This window comes from Salvelinus sp. IW2-2015, linkage group LG32, assembly GCF_002910315.2.
Source record: "Salvelinus sp. IW2-2015 linkage group LG32, ASM291031v2, whole genome shotgun sequence".
Classification (NCBI taxonomy): Eukaryota; Metazoa; Chordata; class Actinopteri; order Salmoniformes; family Salmonidae; genus Salvelinus; species Salvelinus sp. IW2-2015.
The window spans coordinates 19,630,785-19,652,963 of NC_036871.1; the positions used below are offsets into that span (position 1 = coordinate 19,630,785).

A 22,179-nucleotide genomic window follows, 5' to 3' on the forward strand; every position below is an offset into this window, starting at 1 on the left:
GGCAAAGTTACCCAATTAATAAAACTGGAAAACAATAATGAGAAAAGTAAACATTGGTATGGATCTTACTGGAGATGTATGTCACTATACTTTAAAACCATACACAGGTATGCAGTGTTTATGGATCTAAAGGTACATTTAAATGTACGAATTGTGCTATTTAAACTCAGGATCCGTGGGAGAAATATGTGATGCATTCATTGTTTCCTGTTACATAAAATAGCAGCTTCTAACACTGTTCTATAACACGTTTATGGAGCAGAGCAAAAAAAGTGATACATAACACATTACTCACTTTCTGGACTTTGTTTTTAGGCTGCCAGTAACATAGCAACCTGGGTTACATTTGTAACGGCATACGGTACCCACATCATGCCCTGTACCTTCGCACTGGGGCACTAGGAGCTTGGCGTTGGGTACTGTTGGAGGCTCTGGGCACTCTATCTTACAGTAGGCTTCAGGGAAGGACCATAGACCATCATCTAAACACACCAACCTATCACTGTCCCCTGCAAAACAAATAAAGGCACAAAATCTATTCAAACCTCAAACAGAATTGTAATCCAATGATCAGTAGTTTGTTATTAAGTTAGTTATTAACACTCTTAATGAATCTGACATCTGGAATCAGTCCATTCATTTGAATGCTAAGACATAAGGTAAGTTTGTGGACTGTTAGTGATTTCATTATGATCAATTGTATTGTATGTGTCCATACCTGCCGGTGCCTAGAGCTAAATTATCTAAGGCCCCACACAAGGTTATGTTGGTATGTATATGTAATCATAATACTCTAAAAGTTGTGTTCATTTTATTGGTCTATAAAATGTAATGAATATTTTACATGGTTTAAAGTGTTTTATGAGGTCTTTAAGCTTTGCTCTAGTGTTGCAATCATTATAAAAAATCCAATACAGCTGTATAAGGAGGAATCGCTGAGTATTGAGTAACGCATGGAAATGAGTACATAGGAACTGGGATCAACATGCATGTTGGATCAATATCGGTAACCTATCAAACAATTCAGAAGAGCTCATTGACTGACCACAGCCAGTGATCCAGCAGTAGTCTATGTAGCCAACTTAAAACAGCTTAAAACAAACTGCTGTCAATAACAAGGTAGGTTGCGGTTAACATCTGTTGGGAGTTGCCATCTGGGTCGTTCCACCAATTAGGTGCATTTGGGTAGTGTAACTTGGTGAAAAAAACATTTCACCAAATGTTTTAAATTCTGTCGTAAAGAGCACATGTTCAACTTAATAAAAAACACATTCTCCAACCTCTAGAAGTTAAATGTAAAAAAGTGTACAATAGTAAGTGGCTATTAAGTGCCAAATAAAGTAAAAGGGTTGACTGTAACTGGGTGGTTGTATTTGATTAACAACTGTATTTGATTAACGTTTATTGAAAAAGTATGAATTTCAGCAAACAAAGGTACGCAACTACAGAGGACAAACATAGGTACAAGGTTAGTGTTTCATAATTAAAAWTTTTTGAAGTATTGACCTTGGGCGAATCGATGTAGTCAGAGCTGAATTCCACAAAGGCTGGTCTCTGGAGTTCATCAGAAACTTCCTTCAACATGGAGTGGAGTTTAGTCAGCTAGGGGAATAGAGGCTTGTTGGTGTGCAACAGGGAAGGGCAATTTATTGCACATTTAAATTGTTAAAGGTCCAATGCTGATAGGCTCTTAGTAAAGAGCAATTTCTAAAGGAAGAATTTTGCTAGGATTGTGTGGGTGTGGTCTGAGTGGGGAGGGGAAAACTGAAAACTAGCTGTTAATGCAGAAAGTTTTGGAACTATCTTTCTTATTGGTCTATTAATGAATTTATCGCCTGGTGATGGTACTACCCAAACCAGATCAAACCAGACGCATCTTGTTTCAAGTGGCCAAGTCACGTCATGTGATCTTACAGTGGATGAACTGGGAATCAGACTTGTGATCTGATTACGTCAATAAAAAGGTTATGACTTCATATGTACTATACAGTTGAAGTCAGAAGATTACATACACCAGTTTTTCACAATTCCAGACATTTAATCTTAGTAAAAATTCTGTGTCTTAGGTCAGTTAGGATCACCACTTAATTTCAAGAATGTGAAATGTCAGAATAATAGTAGAGAGAATGATTTATTTCAGCTTTTATTTCTTTCATCACATTCCCAGTGGGTCAGAAGTTTACATACACTCAATCAGTATTTGGTAGCATTTCCTTTAAATTGTTTAACTTTGGTCAAACGTTTCGGGTAGCCTTCCACAAGCTTCCCACAATAAATTGGGAGAATTGTGGCCCATTCCTCCTGACAGAGCTGGTGTAACTGAGTCAAGTTTGTAGGCCTCCTTGCTTTTTCAGTTCTGCCCACAAAATGGGATTGAGGTCAAGGCTTTGTGATGGCCACTCCAATACATTGACTTTGTTGTGCTTAAGCCATTTTGCCACAACTTCGGAAGTATGGTTGGGGTCATTGTCCATTTGGACGACCCATTTGCGACCAAGCTTTAACATCCTGACTGATGTCTTGAGATGTTGCTTCAATATATCCACATCATTTTCCTACCTCATGATGCCATCTATTTTGTGAAGTGCACCAGTCCCTCCTGCAGCAAAGCACCCCCACAACATGATGCTGCCACCCCTGTKCTTCACGGTTGGGATTGTGTTCTTCAGCTTGCAAGCCTCACTCTTTTTCCTCCAAACATAACTATGGTCATTATGGCCAAACAGTTCTATTTCTGTTTCATCAGACCAGAGGACATTTCTCCAAAAAGTATGATCTTTGTCCCCATGTGCAGTTGCAAACTGTAGTCTGGCTTTTTATGGCAGTTTTGGAGCAGTGGCCTCTTCCTTGCTGAGCGGCCTTTCAGGTTATGTCGATATAGGACTCGTTTTACTGTGGATATAGATACTTTCGTACCTGTTTCCTCATCACAAGGTCCTTTGCTGTTGTTCTGGGATTGATTTGCAGTTCTCGCACCAAAGTACATTGTCTCTAGGAGACAGAGCACGTTTCCTTCCTGAGCGGTATGACGGCTGCATGGTCCCATGGTGTTTATACTTGCGTACTATTGTTTCTACAGATGAACGCGGTACCATCAGGCGTTTGGAAATTGCTCCCAAGGATGAACCAGACTTGTGGAGGTCTACAATTTTTTTCTGAGGTCTTGGCTGATTTCTTTTGATTTTCCCATGATGTCAAGCAAAGAGGCACTGAGTTTTAAGGTAGACCTTGAAATACATCCACAGGTACACCTCCAATGGACTCAAATTATGTCAATTAGCCTATCAGAAGCTTCTAAAGCCATGACATCATTTCCTGGAATTTTACAAACTGTTTAAAGGCACAATCAACTTAGTGTATTTAAACTTCTGACCCACTGGAATTGTGATACAGTGAATTATAAGTAAAATGATCTGTCTGTTTAACAATTGTTGGAAAAAGTACTTGTGATGTCCTAACCGACTTGCCAAAACTATAGTTTTTTAGCATGACATTTGTGGAGTGGTTGAAAAACGAGTTTTAATGACACCAACCAAAGTGTATGTAAACTTCCGACTTCAACTGTATATCATTCCTGTAAGACAAAAAATGATAGCATGGCACAGTGCTGCACTTTTAAAATGGCTGTGTTCCTATGGGAATTTGTGCATGTTTAGAGTGCCACCATTAGGAAAAAGATATGAAGAAAAAAATACATTGTAAAAAATTTAATAAAATACTTTTAGAATGGTAAATGGTGACATACTTTATTTCAAATCGACTTTCAAACCCAGCTATTCCCTAACATGGAGACAGTTTGCGAACCAAACCCCCTCAAGATATGTTTTTTTCATTTTAGAATCAATCTTTTTTTGAAAATGTTTCCCCTGCTGTTGCTCTGGCTCTGTAATAGTCACGTTGTTGCTGTACAACTGTATCAGAATTCCATGGTTCTTACCTTTCTAACAGTACTATGTATGTGTTTGTAGGACTCATAGTTTTGAAATCAAAACATATCTAATAAAGGTAGTTTACAATTTAACCCTTGCGTAGTCTCATTCTGTATACTCCCCTTGTCCTAAGGGTAAAAAATGACCCACCTTCGCTAAACCCCTAAAATAAAGCAGCTTAATTGAATTTTAAACCCCAAACACATTCTGCATGAAGAAACAACCTGTCATTCATCACAAACTTTCTGAATATCTGGGTTTTCCCTCTGCGTTTAATCAGTGGATACCACTCGTTTTTATTACAACACACCTGTCATAATTGTTTTCTTTACTAACGTAGAGGTTTATTATTAATATTATTATTATTATTGCTAAAGGTACTGCATAGGCGTAAACATATTTTTTTTAGCAAGAGATAGCACTTGTATAGCCTAAGAAAGTAGCAGAAATGTGCAGAAAGTTGTTTTGTATACATTTTATTGAAGGGAACAATAACAGTCTTGAACTTTTTTAGCAACATAGTGATATATTCTTATATACTCTACAATGAGGAATTCAACTACAAAACACTAGTCTTCTCCCATTTTTAGAACCATTGCCCAAACCCACAAGTTGTATAAACAACAATAATAAATAAGAATAAAATAAGATAGATACAAAACAAAAACGTGAAGAACATAAATCAATCAACTCTAATTAGCACATGTAGGACAGAGTACAAGTGTGTGTGCATGGACTTTGCAGATGTATTTCTCACATGTGCAGCACATAGTATTTGTTTTACAGTCCTTCTTTGAGGGGCAGAATAGGCATCTCCTCCTCTTGCCTGCCCCAGCTGAAGCCTCAGGTGGATCAGGACAAGATTCAGCCCACTGACCAGCTTTCACAAGTGCTGCAGAGGCTGTTGTGCGGGGGTGGCGCTCCCTTCTTTGAATGTGTGGTGTTACAAGTGCCTTTCCCAGCTGTTCCAGGAACACCCTCCTCTTGTTCCGCTAATAAGGCATCCAGGTAGGGTTGATCTTGTTCCATATCACGAAGGCATTTCATGAGGACACATCAATGATGTTATGGAAGATAACCATTGGCCAGCGGGCAGTCATCCTCCTGCAGCTGTAAGTTCCAATCACCTTGTCCAGGTTGTCCACGCCTCCTTTGTTGTGGTTGTAGTCCAGGATGATGGCTGGCTTCCTGTCCTCACGATCACTGATCTCAGCCGTTTTGTGCAGTGTGCTCAGGAGGACCACATTCTTGTTCCTCTTTGGGAGGTAAGAAACTAGAGTGGGGGTGGGGGTGAAGGCAAACTTTGATGAGAAGGCCTCTCTCCCCCTTGTTGCGAAGAGTGCAGGTGCCAACCATGGTGATCTTCCTCTTCAAGAGCTGCTGGCTGAGTTCAATCAGTAGCACACATAATCTCAATTTGTCATTGTTGTTTTTGTAGGGTGTAAATTATTTTATAACTGCTGGGTCAAAAATGACCCTCAGACAATCTTTGTACCCTGATGGTGTACAGCTTTCATGGAAATATGAACAAATGCGATGTTTAACTTTTTCTAATGTTGGGGTCACTAGGAAAAGTAATCAAATTTCAAGTTGAAAAAATAATTTAGGGTGTTTTCTCTGCTGTTAAACATTGTGACGGGTCATCTTTGACCTTTAAGACAACACAAGGGTTAATTGTTGCTTAGAAAATGCCACCTGAGGGCCTCAGAGTTTAACAGGAAAAGTTTCACCGTATTAAAAAGAGAGTTCAGCTCACGTAACAGGGTTGGCATTAAAATGAGGGAGAGGTTGTTGTTTTTTACTTTAAAATGAATCACTAATAACATTAAATGAATAATCATCTTCAGAAATGACTTTGTGGGTTAAGTGGGTTAAAATCTTCCTAAAAGTCACAGAGAATGCACAGATGTATTGAATTGTCCATGTGGTTTATATTAAAGGGCACTTCATTTAATATAACAGGCTTTAAAAAAATACAATATTTGTGCACAATCTCTACTTAAAATATCAAAGGCACTCATTTCGTGGAACGACCCATCTATCTATCTACCCCTTTTCCTTTCGGAAGAGAAAACGTTATGTTGTCAATAATACCTTGGGTAGTGATCATGTGAGTGAGTGATTTCAGAGTAAAACCCTGTAGTAGAAGATAGAAGCCAGGGGTAAAACCCTGTAGTAGAAGATAGAAGCCAGGGGTAAAACCCTGTAGTAGAAGATAGTCAGCCAGGGTAAACTCTGTAGGTAGAAGATAGAAAGCCAGGGGTAAAACCCTGTAGTAGAAAGATAGAGCCAGGGGTAAAACCCTGTAGTAGAAGATAGAAGCCAGGGGTAAAACCCTGTAGTAGAGAGGGTAGAAGCCCAGGGGTAAAACCCTGTAGTAGAAGATAGAAGCCAGGGGTAAAACCCCTGTAGTAAAGATAGCAGCCAGGGTAAAACCCGTGTAGTAGAAGATAGAAGCCAGGGAAAAAACCCTGTAGTAGAAGATAGAAGCCAGGGAACAAACCTCTGTAGTAGAAGATAGAAGCCAGGGACAAAACCCTGTTAGTGGAAGATAGAAAGCCAGGGTACCAAAACCCTGTAATAGAAGATAGAAGCCAGGGACAAACACCTGTATAGAAATAGCAGCCAGGGGTAAAACCCTTAGTAGAAAGATAGCAGCCAGGGGTAAAACCCTGTATAGAAGATAGAAAGCCATGGGTAACCCTGTAGTAGAAGATAGCAAGCAGGGGTAAAACCCTGTAGTAGAAGATAGAAGCCGGGGGTAAAACCTGTAGTAGAAGATAGAAGCCAGGGACAAAACCGTAGTAGAAGATAGAAGCCAGGGGTAAAACCTGGTAGTAGAAGATAGCAGCAGGGGTAAAACCCTGTAGTAGAAGATAGCAGCCAGGGGTAAAACCCTGTAGTAGAAGATAGAAGCTAGGGGTACCCTGTAGTAGAAGATAGCAGCCAGGGGTAAAACCCTGTAATAGAAAAGATAGAAGCCAGGGGTAAAACCCTGTAGTAGAAGATAGAAGCAGGGGTAAACCTTGTAGTAAAGATAGAAGCCAGGGACAAAACCCTGTAGTAGAAGATAGCAGCCAGGGGTAAAACCTGTAGTAGAAGATAGCAGCCAGGGGTAAACCTGTAGTAGAAGATAGCAGCCAGGGGTAAAATGTAGTAGAAGATAGAAGCCAGGGAAACACCCTGTAGTAGAAGATAGAACCAGGGGTAAACCTAGTAGTAGAAGATAAGAAGCCAGGGACAAAACCCTGTAGTAGAAAGATAGAAGCCAGGGTAAAACCCTTAGTAGAAGATAGAGCCAGGGGTAAAACCCTGTAGTAGAAGATGCAGCCAGGGGTAAAACCCTGTAGTAGAAGATAGAAGCTAGGGGTAAAACCCTGTAGTAGAAGAGAGGCAGCCAGGGAACCCGTAGTAGAAGGATAGAAGCCCAGGGGTAAAACCCTGTAGTAGAACATAGAAGCCAGGGGTAAAACCCTGTAAGTAGCAGATGAGAAAGCCAGGGGTAAAACTTGTAGTAGAAGATAGAAGCAGGGACAAACCCTGTAGTAGAATGATAGCAGCCAGGGGTAAACCCTGTAGTAGAAAGATAGCAGCCAGGGGTAAAAACCCTGTATGTAGAAGATAGCAGCCAGGGGTAAAACCCTGTAGTAAAGAGATAGAAGCCAGGGACAAACCCTGTAGTAGAAGATAGAAGCCAGGGGTAAAACCCTGTAGTAGAAGATAGAAGCAGGGAACAAAACCCTGTAGTAGAAGATAGAACCAGGGGTAAAACCTGTAGTAGAAGATAGAAGCCAGGGACAAAACCCTGTAGAAGAAGATAGAAGCCAGGGATAAAACCTGTAGTAGAAGATAGAAGCCAGGGACAAAACCTGTTAGGATAGAGCCAGGGACAAAACCCTGTAGTGAAGATAGAAGCCAGGACAAAACCCTGTAGCAGAAGATAGAAGCCGGGACAAAACCTGTAAGTAAGAAGAAGAAGCAGGGACAAACCCTGTAGTAGAAGATAGAAGCCAGGGACAACCCTGTAGTAGAAGATAGAAGCCAGGGACAAAACCTGTAGTAGAAGATAGAGCCAGGGACAAAACCCTGTAATAGAAAGATAGAAGCCAGGGACAGAAACCCTTGTATTAGAAGATAGAAGCAGGGACAAAACCCTGTAGTAGAAGATAGAAGCCAGGGACAAAACCCTGTAGTAGAAGATAGAAGCCAGGGACAAAACCCTGTAATAGAAGATAGAAGCCAGTCACAAACCCTGTAATAGAAACTAGAAGCCAGGGACAAAACCCTGTAATAGAAGCTAGAAGCCAGGGGCCCTGAGGTACAGTAAATGAAATGGCAGGCGGGCTCTAAGCAAGCATGTTCTTACCAGCGTGAGCCCCACTTGGCCCTGCTGGCAACTCCAGAGTTAGAAGCCCTCTCTTGTTTGCTTTATTTCCTCTCTTCACCTGTCACCTGCTACTTTCCTATTTACACAGAGCCTAAAGGCATCTGTCCACTGGAAGTCGACCAAGATCAACTGCCAAGCTGTTCAGTTCAGTCCCATTCCCAGGGCCGGCAGAGCAGCCTTGCCTTACAACAACCGCTAATAGGTTAAAGCAGAGCAACACAGACGCACTCCAACGCCATGATGCCACGCCGGGCTAGACTCCAAGCCCCTCTGTGCACCCAACCAACATGAGGTAATAGACTGAGACTCCTCAGGTGAACTAGAAAACAGCAATAACAGCCTCATGGTCAAGCTAATTTATTTTCCACTCTGAGAAAATGTTAGATTGGGCCAATCATTTTGTGTAAATGACTGAATGAATATCAAATTCCCACTTCATTAAAATGATAAATGGACCTATAATCATGTAAACCTATAAACTGTTATGAATACAACACACGCTATGTCAATTTGTATAATTACAACTGTACTGTTAATCATACATACCCTGGAGTATGGCGGGGGGGTTGCAGGTGAAAGAGCACTGCTTGCCTAATGTTGTGCCCCAGGGGCAGCTGAAGACAGCCAAGTAGACGTGAGACTGGTCAGGGGGGCCACAGTCGATTGGCTGACAGCTCACAACACGGTCCCATGCTCCATGTATACACTGAAGCTCCGTTTCTCGCTTTCAATTGAAGATTAATAAATAAACATTACAGTCCTGATGTGCTATGGCATACTACTACAGTAATATAAATATCTACTACTGCTGCTACTTGTAGTAGTTCCTATATTTCGACAGTCATAGTAGGCTAGTACTATTTCATGTTACTTTCACAATGCTCTCAAATTCAATGTTGATGTGTAGGGGGATAAAGTGGAGGGGGCATATCATATATAATGTATATATGATTTCTATAATGCTCTGAATTGTTTAAATAGAGTGAGGTTCTAGGGTTGTCAACCTAGTGTTGTGCTTACCTGATGGTGTAAAACCCTAGTCTAATCCTAGTGTTGTGCTTACCTGATGGTGTAAAACCCTAGTCTAATCCTAGTGTTGTGCTTACCTGATGGTGTAAAACCCTAGTCTAATCCTAGTGTTGTGCTTACCTGATGGTGTAAAACCCTAGTGTTGTGCTTACCTGATGGTGTAAAACCCTAGTCTAATCCTAGTGTTGTGCTTACCTGATGGGGTGGATGGCCCTTGCCACTGAACACAGTGAGGGTAAAACCTGGATGACAGTGGACAGTGCAGTGAGAGGTCTCAGTCCTCTCTGTCCCGGGGCTGCAGGTGACAGAGGCATGCTCCAGCTGAGGAGGACCGCATGTGTCCGTCTGGCAGGGCCGTCGTGAACAGCTGGGCCACCATAATCACACACACACAGAGGGAGAGGAGAAACACAGAGAGAAAGGTATGAGTTTAGCAAAGTTCTTAGAATTTAGTTGATTATTTCAATCTTCAACAGATATGGTAACATATATCACACTACTTGTGTGTGTGTGTGCATGCGTGCGTGCGTGCGTGCGTGCGTGCGTGCGTGCGTGCGTGCGTGCGTGTGTTTGCACAGCTATGTTACTTGTTGTGTATGTCTGTGTGTATGCCTGAATGACTGTTTGTGTGCGTGTGTCTGTGTGTGCACATGTGTGTGCCTGTACATGTACATATGTGCACGTGTGTGTGCATATGGATGTCCTCGGAGACCCCACCCTCAGCGCACCTAGTGAGGGCAAAGGCGCTGAAGTGACATGATGTGCGCAGAGCGACTCCCGTCACGGCAACGAAGGGCGAGGAGAAGTTTAGGATGACAGCGGTAGTCAGGAAGAAGGGTTGACTCAGGTTGTGTGTCACGTTCACCACCAAGGGATTCTGTTGGCACGACAGCTCAAAGGAACCTAAGGACAGACACAGGCCCTTTTTCAAAGAATCTTTCCTCAATTCCTCATCTTCTCAAAACATATTGAACAAGAAAGTCCAAGGGGAGGGACCTTGGACCTTATCCTCAACTACAGTTGAGAAGGAGGCGAGGAATTGCGAAGAGAGGAACTGAGATGGAGCCCTAGACAGGAATAAGACATGGATGCTTACTCACTACACTTTAAATATCACATGGCCATCATTGTAACCATCCATCATAACTTGTCCCTAGTCATAACCCTATCTCTACATATTTGTGAAGACATCTTGGCTTGGAAAATGTTTATTCAAACAGTCAGTCAGCTCTTTTGTCTGTCAAGGCGAACAGGGTTGCTAGTTCAAGTTCATACCCAAGGAGTGGTTTCTGCCACCAGTATCACACAGTTGGATGAAGACTGTTTTCCTGCACTGCTCTCCAGGCCAGGCTCCGTCTGAGGCCAGATAGATGATGACAGACGTGGCAACTCCAGGTTGCGCAAATCCCACCTGGGACAACAATTAGAGGTTTTATGACAACAACAAACTGAGTTCAACTTAATAATAATCAGTTCCTGAATGTTCCCCACTTCAATGGTAATTAGATTGCATGGTAATGATACGGGGGAAAATATGACAACAGAAACAACAGAAACTGTGACAAACATGGCATGACAAATTGGGAGAAAGTACAAAGATGTGCCCTGGAACATAACAAAGGACTGTTGGAATATTACCTTGGAGAGGGTCAAATAGTGTGTGGGCTATGGTCAAAAGTAGTGCACTGTAAAGGGAATAGGGTGCCACATGCATCCTCTGTGGTGAACTAGTGGACTGGAGTACCTTTAGCCATACTGTATCTTCCTCGCCATAGTGGGTCTGAGTGTATGACTGGGCCGTGCATGGAAACCATATGTCAAGTGACGGCTTCTCATTCATCTCCAGGTACTGGGGCTTGCATAGCTTTAATAAAAGGGGAATCATGCATTCATTATTTAAAACCTCCATAACAACACTCAATATAGTCACATTTACAGAAAAATAACAATTGTATCCAGGAGGTGAAGGACAGGGCAGAGGTAAAGCACTGCTACCTTGCTAAGTGAGGGCTCTCCGGTGGCTCCCAGGGCAGAGCAGCTGCTTTGATCCTGATAGGAAGCTGCTGCGGTTGAAGCCCACTGGTCACTGTACCCATGAGGGGTGAAGTAACCACAGTCCTGTACGCTGGAGCCCCTCTCAAACACCTCACACACACCATCACCCTCAAACACGTAGCACAGGCTGGGTTCATCTAGGGGAACCAATGGAGGGAAAGGTATGTGGTGAACAAGTGTGTGTCCCAAACGACACCTTATTCCCTTTACAGGGCACTACTTTTGACCAGGACCCATAGGGCTCTGGTCCAAAGTAGTGCACTATATAGGGAATAGGGTGCCATTTGGAACTAACACAATCTGGTGGGGGGATTGCATTTTATAACAATAAGTAGATGATGTCATAAGAAAACATTACCTAACTGGAAATATGTGCTTTAATAATAAAGATGTCTGACAAAGGTTCAAACAGAGAGAATAAAAAAGCAAAACATCATGTAATACACAAAATATTCATAATGAGTGGGCTTGATGTGCATAACATCAGAGGCTGGACTTGGCCCTGTCTGTTAGTTACAGACAGCTGCATGGGTAGGAGAGAGTTCAGTCACTGACAAGGTATTGAATTGGCATAATTAATCCAAGGAACTATGTCTCAAAAGTAAAGTCTAGACAATATGAAATCAAACCACATCATAGCAGGTTGTTTGGCCAATTGTGCGCTGACCATAATATACAGTATGTGTTTTTACTTCAGTTGTTTGTCACAGCAATATCACTCTCAGGATAATACAAGTTGATGTTCATGCTACAGATACATTGACTTCATGATCCATTCTGGTGTTGTAGGAGTTGTCAAGCATCAGAATACCCAAACATGGAAGCAAATTTGTGCATGACTGAGTGAGAGTGGTGAAATTATTCTGTTTTATAAGTGTTGCAATTTCGAATCTGTTTTTTTTCTCCTGCTGGTCGTGTTTATTCCCTAAGAAAATGTAACACTTTCAGTCACGGCATCTCTGAACCTTCACGGAGCTGCTTTCTTTTTTCAATCTTGACGAAGTTGAGGATCTGTTGACGTCCTAGCTGAGTAATAGATTCACAAAATTCTGTGCCAAATGGCACCCTATTCCCTTTATAATGTACTACTTAAAAATATACATATTATGTGTATGTCATTAATTCTTGTCTTGTCCTTGTAAATCATTGATGATGCTTGAGGTTATAAAACAATTTCCCAAATTGAGATTAATAAAGTAATAGTCATGAGGCTCTGGTCAAAAGTAGTGCACTGTAATGGAATAAGTTGCCATTTGGGACATACACATATACAGCATGTGAGAATAGAACATGTGAACATATTTGAGTTACTCAGTAACCATTAGGGCCTACTGCCTTATGATCTATATTGTGAGCCAAATGACACATTTTATATTAAGAAAACACATTGCTTTAACTAAGAGCATGATCATAAAGGAAGAGGACAAAAGCATTCCCCAGCATGGTAGATGCATTTATAGGCGACACAAGAACACCACAAATGTGAGGTTGACATTTGCTGTTGTTACTGTGTGTGCAATGTCTACTTTAACCTTGCCAAGTCTCTGAATGAAAACCAGAGAAAAGGCAGTGTGTCAGCTTGACAGCGTTGTTGTGTTGTGGAAATCAAAACAAGCTAGCTGCAGTAGTAAACTTACCTCAGGAAAGAAAAATACACTTCATAATTCACTCTGTTGTTTGAGTCTGAGTTCATATGGATTCATTTTGAATTCTATTCGATTATTGTATGCATAATACGTAGTTTGGGGAAATTGAGATGGTTAAGCACAGACTGACTACAAATTAGTTTTGTGATATGAAATCAGTGCATGGAGCTAATGTATGTGATCAGTGATGACTCTTTGCTTAAGTGTTAAGTAGTGTCTTGCCTTACACTAGTGTTCAACTTTATAAAGACATTTTGACCAAGTTTGAATTTAAACTTCTGCTTGCAATTTTTGGTCTAGTTGGGCTTCTGTTGTGGTCAAGGATTGTGGTCAAGGAGACAAGGATTAGGAGAGCAGTCTTGGCTGTTCTTCACTCACCATTGCAATTGAAGCCTGACTCCATATGGCACTTCTTAGAGCAGCCATCACCATCCAACAGATTGCCATCATCACAGTCTTCTGTCCTGCAGAGAGAGAGACAGCAAGGATCAGTTGTCTCTATAGGCCATACAGTTTCATTAGAACACACAAACGTCCTTTGATTTCACCAAATTCTCCACCTAGAGAGATCAATATGTATGAGACCAATATGTACAGGTATGACCTATGTGAGTATCACAAGAGGCTGGTGAGAGGAGGATGGCTCATAATACTGGCTGGGATGAAGTGAATGGAAAGGTATCAAACTCATGAAAACCCGTGTTTGATACCATTTCATTGATTCCGTTCCAGCAATTACAATGAGCCCATCCTCCCCAATTAAGGTACCACTTGACTTGCACACTTGCTAACTTAATTAACCTGTCTATCCCTATCCTTGTCTCAAGTTTGAAGTTAGTGCTCATGATCTTCTAAGGGATTTTATATGACATCATGTCCTGTGTATTTGAAACTGTCTGTACAAAGTGGTTGACTTGTTTACCATGATTACAATATTGCTGTCTATAATTTAATAGTATGAATTGATGAATACATTATGTACATTGTCATTCTACTGTTGGTGTTGTCTACATTGGATGAGAGAAAAGATGACATATCTGTGATGTGAATACTGTGTAAACTGACTGACCCCTGGAGTAGTCCATCTCCGCAGTAGGCAGCTCCATGAGTGTAGAGGAGAGGTGGGGAGAGCTCACTGAGGAGACCGTCTGCTTCCACCTGAACTCTGTACTGGTATTCCTTGTCCTTTACAATGTCGCTGTAGGAACACATCAAAACATTCAATATTCAAGTGTAAACATTGTTCAAATGACATGCTTGTCTCATGGAAATGTATTCCTTTACTAATACAGATATAATTAACATTTTGGATTATTTCCAGGTTGAATAGAGATACACAATTACCAAAAACTAAAAAGTACTATCAAACAACAACCATTTTGAACAACAAGGTTAGATGGACACTGCACAGTGCACACACACAATACACAATAAAAAACGGATTGTTCTTGTCAGTGTTGGGGAGTAGTGAACTATACATGTAGTTCAACTAGTAATTTAACTACATTTGGCAGTAGCTTGGTGGTAGTTGAACTAAAATCCATCTAGGTAGTGTTTTCAGTAGCTCATTACTTTTTTTGCCTTGAAGCGGTGTAGCTAACTACTGGAACTACACACTACTTTTTTTGCAGCAAAATAAAATATAATATGGGTGAAGTAAGTGTATCCCATGCTATTTTAGACATTTCATAACGATTTCACAAAACAAGACAGTTCCTAACTTCTTTACACTAATTCTATGGGTTGGGAGTTTGTTGGCAACCCCTACAGTCTGAATGTCTTTTGCTGTTTTGCTGTTTTCCCTGTAGCCTTCTGGCAAGAGCGCCCACGAACTGTGAAACAGAAAGAAACCTAGAAGAAACCTAGAGATATTGAAATAGAGAACTTACTGGAAACAAAAGTTGTTGAGTATACTGAATATTTAGTGCTTAGATAAGAGTTTGCTGATCCAGAGGGGAATGTTGATGTTTTTTCCTTTGATGTTAATGAAAAGAGAATCCTGGTGATATAGCTTTATGCTAGCCGAATTCTATGCCTGTCTGAATGAATAACTAAAGTCCACATGATCTTTACAATCTAAAATCAGTCCGAATATTGACATAAGCATGTATGCGTGCTTCTACATCTGCATTGCTTGCTGTTTGGGGTTTTTGGCTGGGTTTCTGTATAGCACTTTGTGACATCGGCTGATGTAAAAAGGGCTTTATAAATCAATTTGATTGATTGATTATGCTTTTGAGAGTGATGGTCATTTAGATTTTAGAACGTTTTGCAATGTGCGTTTGCTATCGCTACATGTGCATTTCTTTGTATGAGAGTGATTGAACAGTAATGGCACTCGAGTGTAGTTGCCTTGCCGCAGTGGAGAAGAACGTGGGTTTTGCAACATAATCTGTAAATCCTTTTAAGACCTCTACATGTAAAAATAGTTATTATTACAGAACAGTACAGAAACGTTGTTGTTGATAGAAGTAAGAGACTGAATAATTGATTATTTTGTAAGTTCTGTGCAGACTGGGTTTCGTACCCCCCGTTTGATTTGACAGCACCAACGCCACCTGCCATCTTCTACAAACTACTTTGCCATTTACAGAGGCTCATCATCTACAGTTTCTACAATCATAATCGTTGCCTCAACTCTAAAGAGAGACAATGATAATAATTGAGTGCACTCACATTTTATTTGGTACACAGTTTATTATAATTTTTTTTACTGTTTTGGACAAAACTGTATTGTTGTGAATGAATGGCCATTGCAGTTGTGATACAACATCTCCGGATTCCTACCGCAAGCTCTGAACCTTTACACCGGATAATCGCAGCTAGCTAGCTGCAATCCGAGCGGCTACTCCTGGCTAACGTCCTTGTGCCGAAGCAAGCACCAGTTAGCCTTGAGCTAGCCTTCGAGCTAGGCCCATCTCCCACCAGCTAATTCTTGGGCTACAATACCTCTTTTGCCAATTGGCCAGGACCCTTTACTGCAGACACGGAGCCCCGCCGATCCATCACGACTGGTCTGCCGACGTAATCGTCCGAGGTGGTTTCAACAGGATCTTCCGTTGCGACGTCGCCGGAGGCCCATCTGCTATCCCCGGCCCGCTAGCTGTCTGAATCGCTGTGTCTCCAGCTCGCCTAGCTTAGTAGCGACTAGTGAATCGGCTCCCTGACTCATCTATTGCTACTCATTGAACCGTATGATCACTCGGCTACACATGCCTCTCCCTAATGTCAATATGCCTTATCTATTGCTGTTTCTTATAGCCTTTAGCCATACCCTTATCCTACTCCTCCTCTGTTCCTCTGGTGATGTAGAGGTTAACCCAGGCCTTGCAGCCCCCAGCACCACTCCCATTCCCCAGGTGCTCTCATTTGTTGACTTCTGTAACCGTAAAAGCCTTGGTTTCAAGCATGTTAACATTAGAAGCCTCCTCCCTAAGTTTGTTTTATTCACTGCTTTAGCACACTCTGCCAACCCGGATGTCCTAGCCATGTCTGAATCCTGGCTTAGGAAGGCCAAAAATCCAGAAATGTCCATCCCCAACTACATTTTCCGACAAGATAGAACTGCCAAAGGTGGCAGAGTTGCAATCTACTGCAGAGATAGCCTGCAGCGTTCTGTCATACCATCCAGGTCTGTGCCCAAACAATTCAAGCTTCTACTTCTAAAAATCCACCTTTACAGAAACAAGTCTCTCACTGTTGCCGCTTGTTATAGACCCCCCTCAGCCCCCACCTGTGCTCTGGACATCATATGTGGATTGATTGCCCTCCATTTATCTTCAGAGTTCGTACTGTTAGGAGACCTAAACTGGGATATGCTTAACACCTCGGCCGTCCTACAATCTAAGCTAGATGCCCTCAATCTCACACAAATTATCAAGGAACCTACCAGGTACAACCCTAAATCCGTAACCATGGGCACCCTCTTAGATATCATCCTGACCAACTTGCCCTCTAAATACACCTCTGCTGTCACGAATCCCGCTTCCTGAGTCTGTTTTTGCCTGTGTTCTGTCCTGGAGTGTTTTTTCCGGTGTCCTGGAACGCACCCTGTCTGGTTGCCGGGCGACGTAGCTAGTTGGAGGATCTCTGAGTACCCGCACCTGTATCCCATCAGCTATCTGCACACCTGGTCCTGATCATCACCCCTCCACTTCATAAGCGCTGACCTGACATCCATTCCCTGCCGGATCGTTAGCCATGAACAGTATGTTGTGCCAGCGTATCAGCCTCCAGTTTGATAGAGTTTGTTTTGTTGTTTTGTACGTCTTGCTTGCCTTGAACTTACCTGTTTTTTCTGTCTACAGTCATTCACCCGGAACACTCATCCCATCCCTACCTGGTCGTCGGTGACTTCAGTTACTTCCTTGGATCTGCTTACTCAATTCCATCAACTCACCTCCGCTGCCCGCTCCGCTACTTGGATTTTTCTATCACTACATTTAAACTTGTAAAATAAATACTCACACCTTCGTCTTACTCCTCTGTCCTGGTCGCTCTCTGGGTTCTCTTTAGAGAACCGTGACATCTGCTGTCTTCAACCAGGATCTCAGCGATAACTGCCTCATTGCCTGCGTCCGTAATGGGTCCGCGGTCAAACGACCACCCCTCATCACTGTTAAACGCTCCCTAAAACACTTCAGCGAGCCGGCCTTTCTAATTGACCTGGCCCGGGTATCCTTGACCTCATCCCGTCAGTAAGAGGATGCCTGGTTGCTCTTTAAAAAGTGCTTTCCTCACCATCTAAAATAAGCATGCCCCATTCAAAAAATGTAGAATAAAGAACAGATATAGCTCTTGGTTCACCAGACTTGACTGCCTTGACCAGCACAAAAACATCCTGTGGCGTTCTGCATTAGCATTGAACTTTTCAGGGAAGTCAGGAACCAATATACACAGTCAGTTAGGAAAGCTAAGGCTAGCTTTTTCAAACAGAAATGTGCATCTGTAGCACTAATTCAAAAAAGTTTTGGGACACTAAGTCCATGGATAATAAGAGCACATCCTCCCAGCTGCCCACTGCACTGAGGCTAGGAAACACTGTCACCAGCACAGATAAACTACGATAATCGATCATTTAAATATACATTTTTCTACGGCTAGCCATGCTTTTCACCTGGCTACCCCTACCAACAGATCTGCACCCCTGCTGCAAATTGCCCAAGCCCCCCCCCCCCCCCCCCCGCTTCTCATTAGCCCAAATCCAGACAGCTTATCTTCTGAAAGGGCTGCAAAATCTGGATCCCTACAAATCAGCTGGGCTAGACAATCTGGACCCTCTCTTTCTAAAATTATCCACCAAAAATGTTGCAACCCCTATTACTAGCCTGTTCAAACTCTCTTTCGTATGAGATTCCCAAGATTGGAAAGCTGCCGCGGTCATCCCCCTCTTCAAAGGGGTCGACACTCTAGACCCAAACTGTTATAGACCTATGTATATCCATCCTGCCCTGCCTTTTTAAAATCTTCGAAAGCCAAGTTAACAAACAGATCACCAACCATTTCGAATCTCACCGTACCTTCTCCACTGTGCAATCTGGTTTCCGAGCTGGTCATGGTGCACCTCAGCCACGCTCAAGGTCCTAAACGATATCATAACCGCCATCGATAAAAGACAGTACTGTGCAGCCGTCCTCATCGACCTGGCCAAGGCTTTCGACTCTGTCAATCACACCATTCTTATCGGCAGACTAAATATCCTTGGTTTCTCAAATGCCTGCCTCGCCTGGTTCACCAACTACTTCTCAGATAGAGTTCAGTGTGTCAAATCGGAGGGCCTGTTGTCCGGACCTCTATGGGGGTGCCACAGGGGTCTATTCTCGAGCTGACTCTTTTCTCTGTATATATCAATGATGTCACTCTTGCTGCTGGTGATTCTCTGATCCACCTCTACGCAGACGACACCATTCTGTATACTTCTGGTCCTTCTTTGGACACTGTGTTAACAAACCTCCAAACAAGCTTCAATGCCATACAACACTCCTTCCGTGGCCTCCAACTGCTCTTAAATGCTTGTTAAACTAAATGCATGCTCTTCAAACGATTGCTGCCCTCACCCGCCCGCCTGACCATCATCACTGCTCTGGCCGGTTCTGACTTAGAATATGTGGACAACTACAAATACCTAGGTCTCTGGATAGACTGTAAACTCTCCTTCCAGACTCACATTAAGCATCTCCAATCCAAAATGTAATCTTGAATCGGCTTCCTATTTCGCAACAAAGCCTCCTTCACTCATGCTGCCAAACATATCTTCGTAAAACTGACTATCCTACCGATCCTTGACTTCGGCGATGTTATTTACAAAATAGCCTCCAACACTCTACTCAGCAAACTGGATGTAGTCTATCACAGTGCCATCCGTTTTGTCACCAAAGCCCCATATACTACCCACCATGCGACCTGTATGCTCTCGTTGGCTGGCCGTCGCTACATATTCGTCGCCAAACCCATTGGCTCCAGGTCATCTATAAGTCTTTGCTAGTTAAAGCCCCACCTTATCTCAGCTCACTGGTCACGATAACAACACCCACCCGTAGCACACGCTCCAGCAGGTATATTTGATTGGTTATCCCCAAAGCCAACACTTCCTTTGGCAACCTTTCCTTCCAGTTCTCTGCTGCCAATGACTGGAACGAATTGCAAAAATCACTGAAGTTGGAGACTTATAACTCCCTCTCTAACTTTAAGCATCAGCTGTCAGAGCAGCTTACCGATCACTGAACCTGTACACAGCCAATCTGTAAATAGCAAACCCAACTACCTCATCCCCATATTGTTATTTATCTTCTTGCTCATCTGCACCGCAGTACCTCTACTTGCACATCATCATCTGCACATCTGTCACTCCAGTGTTAATGCTAAATTGTAATTATTTCGCCTCTATGGCCTATCTATTGCATTAACTTCCTACCCTTCTACATTTGTACACACTGTACATATATTTTTTATATTGTGTTATTGACTGTACGTTTGTTTATGTGTAACTGTGTTGTTGTTTTTGTCACACTGCTTTGCTTTATCTTGGCCAGGTCGCAGTTGTAAAATGAGAACTTGTTCTCAACTGGCCTACCTGGTCAAATAAAGGTGAAATAAAAATTTAAATAAAGCTCTGTTGTTGTGCATTGATCTTTGAACATAAAGCCACCAAGTGAAAGACTGTCATTTGACCTTGAAGATTCCCCTGTCCCAGAAGAGTGGAAGAAGCGCATTGCTGACAAATTGAATACCATACCAGAGGTATTCATTGTTGATCTGGACGTACTTCCCATGGACGTACTTCTGCAGTCCAACATCATTCAAAGAGAGACCCAGGCCCATCCATCCCTGTGACAGAGCAGCGGTGAAACAACACTTGAGAGAACTGTTAGATGCGAAGATCATTACAGAATCAGAGAGTCCATTTGCTTCTCCAATAGTGATAGTGAAAAAGAAGAATGGCAATAACAGATTGTGTGGATTATGGGAAATTTTACTTGCCCACTATCAAGGAGTTTACGCCCTCCCCAACTTGAAGAAACTTTCTCCGCCCTTAATGGTGAAAAATGGTTCTCTGCCATGGACCTCAAGTCAGGCTATTATGAAGTAGAAGTTGCTGAAGAGTATAAGCACAAGACATATTTCATGTACATGCCTGCTGGGCTTTTGGGAGTTCAATAGCATGCCACAAGGTGTCACAAATGCACTTAGTACACTCCAATGTTTGATGGAGAAGTGTGTTGAAATCTACACTACATCTGAACTAAGTACTTGTGTTCTTGGATGAGATAATATTCTTCTCAGACATGTTGGAGGAGCACAAGAGCAGACTGATGAAGGTGTTGAACCAGCTCAAGGACTATGGCTTGAAGCTATCCCCTGACAAATGTGATTTCTTCCAGTCCTCTGAATGCTGAAGGAGTCCACACTGATCCAGACAAAATCTCTGCTTTAAAGGATTGGCACCGTCCTTCTAACAGAAAAGAACTGAGGGGTTTCTTAGGCATCGCTGGATATTATAGATGCTTTGTTGAGGGTTAATCGAATATAGCCAAGCCGTTGAACTGTCTCATCACTGGGTATGTTGCACCTATGTGGAGAGAAAAGAGCTACAAGAAACCCAAAGTCCAGACATGTAAACCCCAGCCAGGTTGGGAAATGAATGGACAACGGAGTGTGAAACCGCCTTCAGAGCCCTCATAAACAAGTTGACCTCTGCCCAAATCCTGGCCTTTGCCAATCCTAGCATCCCTTATGTCTTCCATACAGATGCTAGCTGTGAATGACTTGGTACTGCTTTATATCAAGAACAGGAAGGAAAACTCAGACATGTAACCTACACCAGTAGAGGGCTATCTAAAAGTGAACAAAACTACCCAACTCAAAGCTTGAGAACTTAGTATTAAAGTAGGCTATATGCAAGACATTTCATTATTACCTTTAGGGTATCGAGTTCACAGTTCTAACTGAAAATAATCCCCTTACTTATGTGTTGATCACAGCAAAACTTGTTGCAGCAGGGCATCACTGGCGAATAGCTCTGTCAACATATAGGTTCAACCATAAAGTACAGGGTTGAAAACACAAATCAGGACACAGGCGGTCTGTCTAGGCTGTCTGTCTACTCATTACGAGTTGATGTTCGGCAGGCAGCCTACCCTTCCAATCAATCTTGTCCTTGAACTTTAGCCGCATGGAGATGGTGCCAGAACCAACTCTGAGTATGTCAAGAACCTCCGCCAGCGACTGAGAGTGAGCTATGCATTAGCCGCAGAGAGTGCTCAGAAGATGGGAGAAAAGAACAAGTCAAGGTTCAATGCTAAGGTCAGAGCAGCAGAACTTGTCCCCAGTGATCGAGTATTGCTGAGGAACGTTAACATCAGAGGAAAACACAAGATTGCAGATAGATGGGATTGTACCATTTGTGTGGTAGTGAAGAGGATTGCTGATGATCCGGTTTATGTCGTCACACAGAAGAAAGGCCAAGGGCCCTTGCGTACCCTACACAGAGACCTCCTCCTGCCCTGTGAATTCTTACCAGTAGTAGAGATGGCCAGACCTGAAAGAGAAGAAGGCTTACCTGTGAAGAGAAAGTTGAGATCCAGAGAGAACTGGCAGGCACACAAGAGGAGTCATGTCCAGATCTGATGATGAT

The 22,179-nt window shown here is 42.5% G+C and overlaps 1 protein-coding gene across 1 annotated transcript in view; it reads right to left on the reverse strand.

Moving 5' to 3' along the window:
• The window catches only part of pappa2 (pappalysin 2), an 87,568-nt gene that overhangs the window by 17,732 nt on the left and 47,657 nt on the right, over positions 1 to 22,179 (reverse strand). The window contains exons 9-17 of the mRNA XM_023977839.2: positions 14,116 to 14,244; positions 13,425 to 13,510; positions 11,341 to 11,537; positions 11,090 to 11,209; positions 10,621 to 10,756; positions 10,074 to 10,248; positions 9,541 to 9,712; positions 8,863 to 9,040; positions 296 to 509 (exon numbers count right to left, since the gene is read on the reverse strand). Of these exons, the coding sequence (XP_023833607.1) occupies positions 296 to 509; positions 8,863 to 9,040; positions 9,541 to 9,712; positions 10,074 to 10,248; positions 10,621 to 10,756; positions 11,090 to 11,209; positions 11,341 to 11,537; positions 13,425 to 13,510; positions 14,116 to 14,244 (1,407 nt within the window). The remainder of the gene's footprint in view (positions 1 to 295; positions 510 to 8,862; positions 9,041 to 9,540; positions 9,713 to 10,073; positions 10,249 to 10,620; positions 10,757 to 11,089; positions 11,210 to 11,340; positions 11,538 to 13,424; positions 13,511 to 14,115; positions 14,245 to 22,179) is intronic.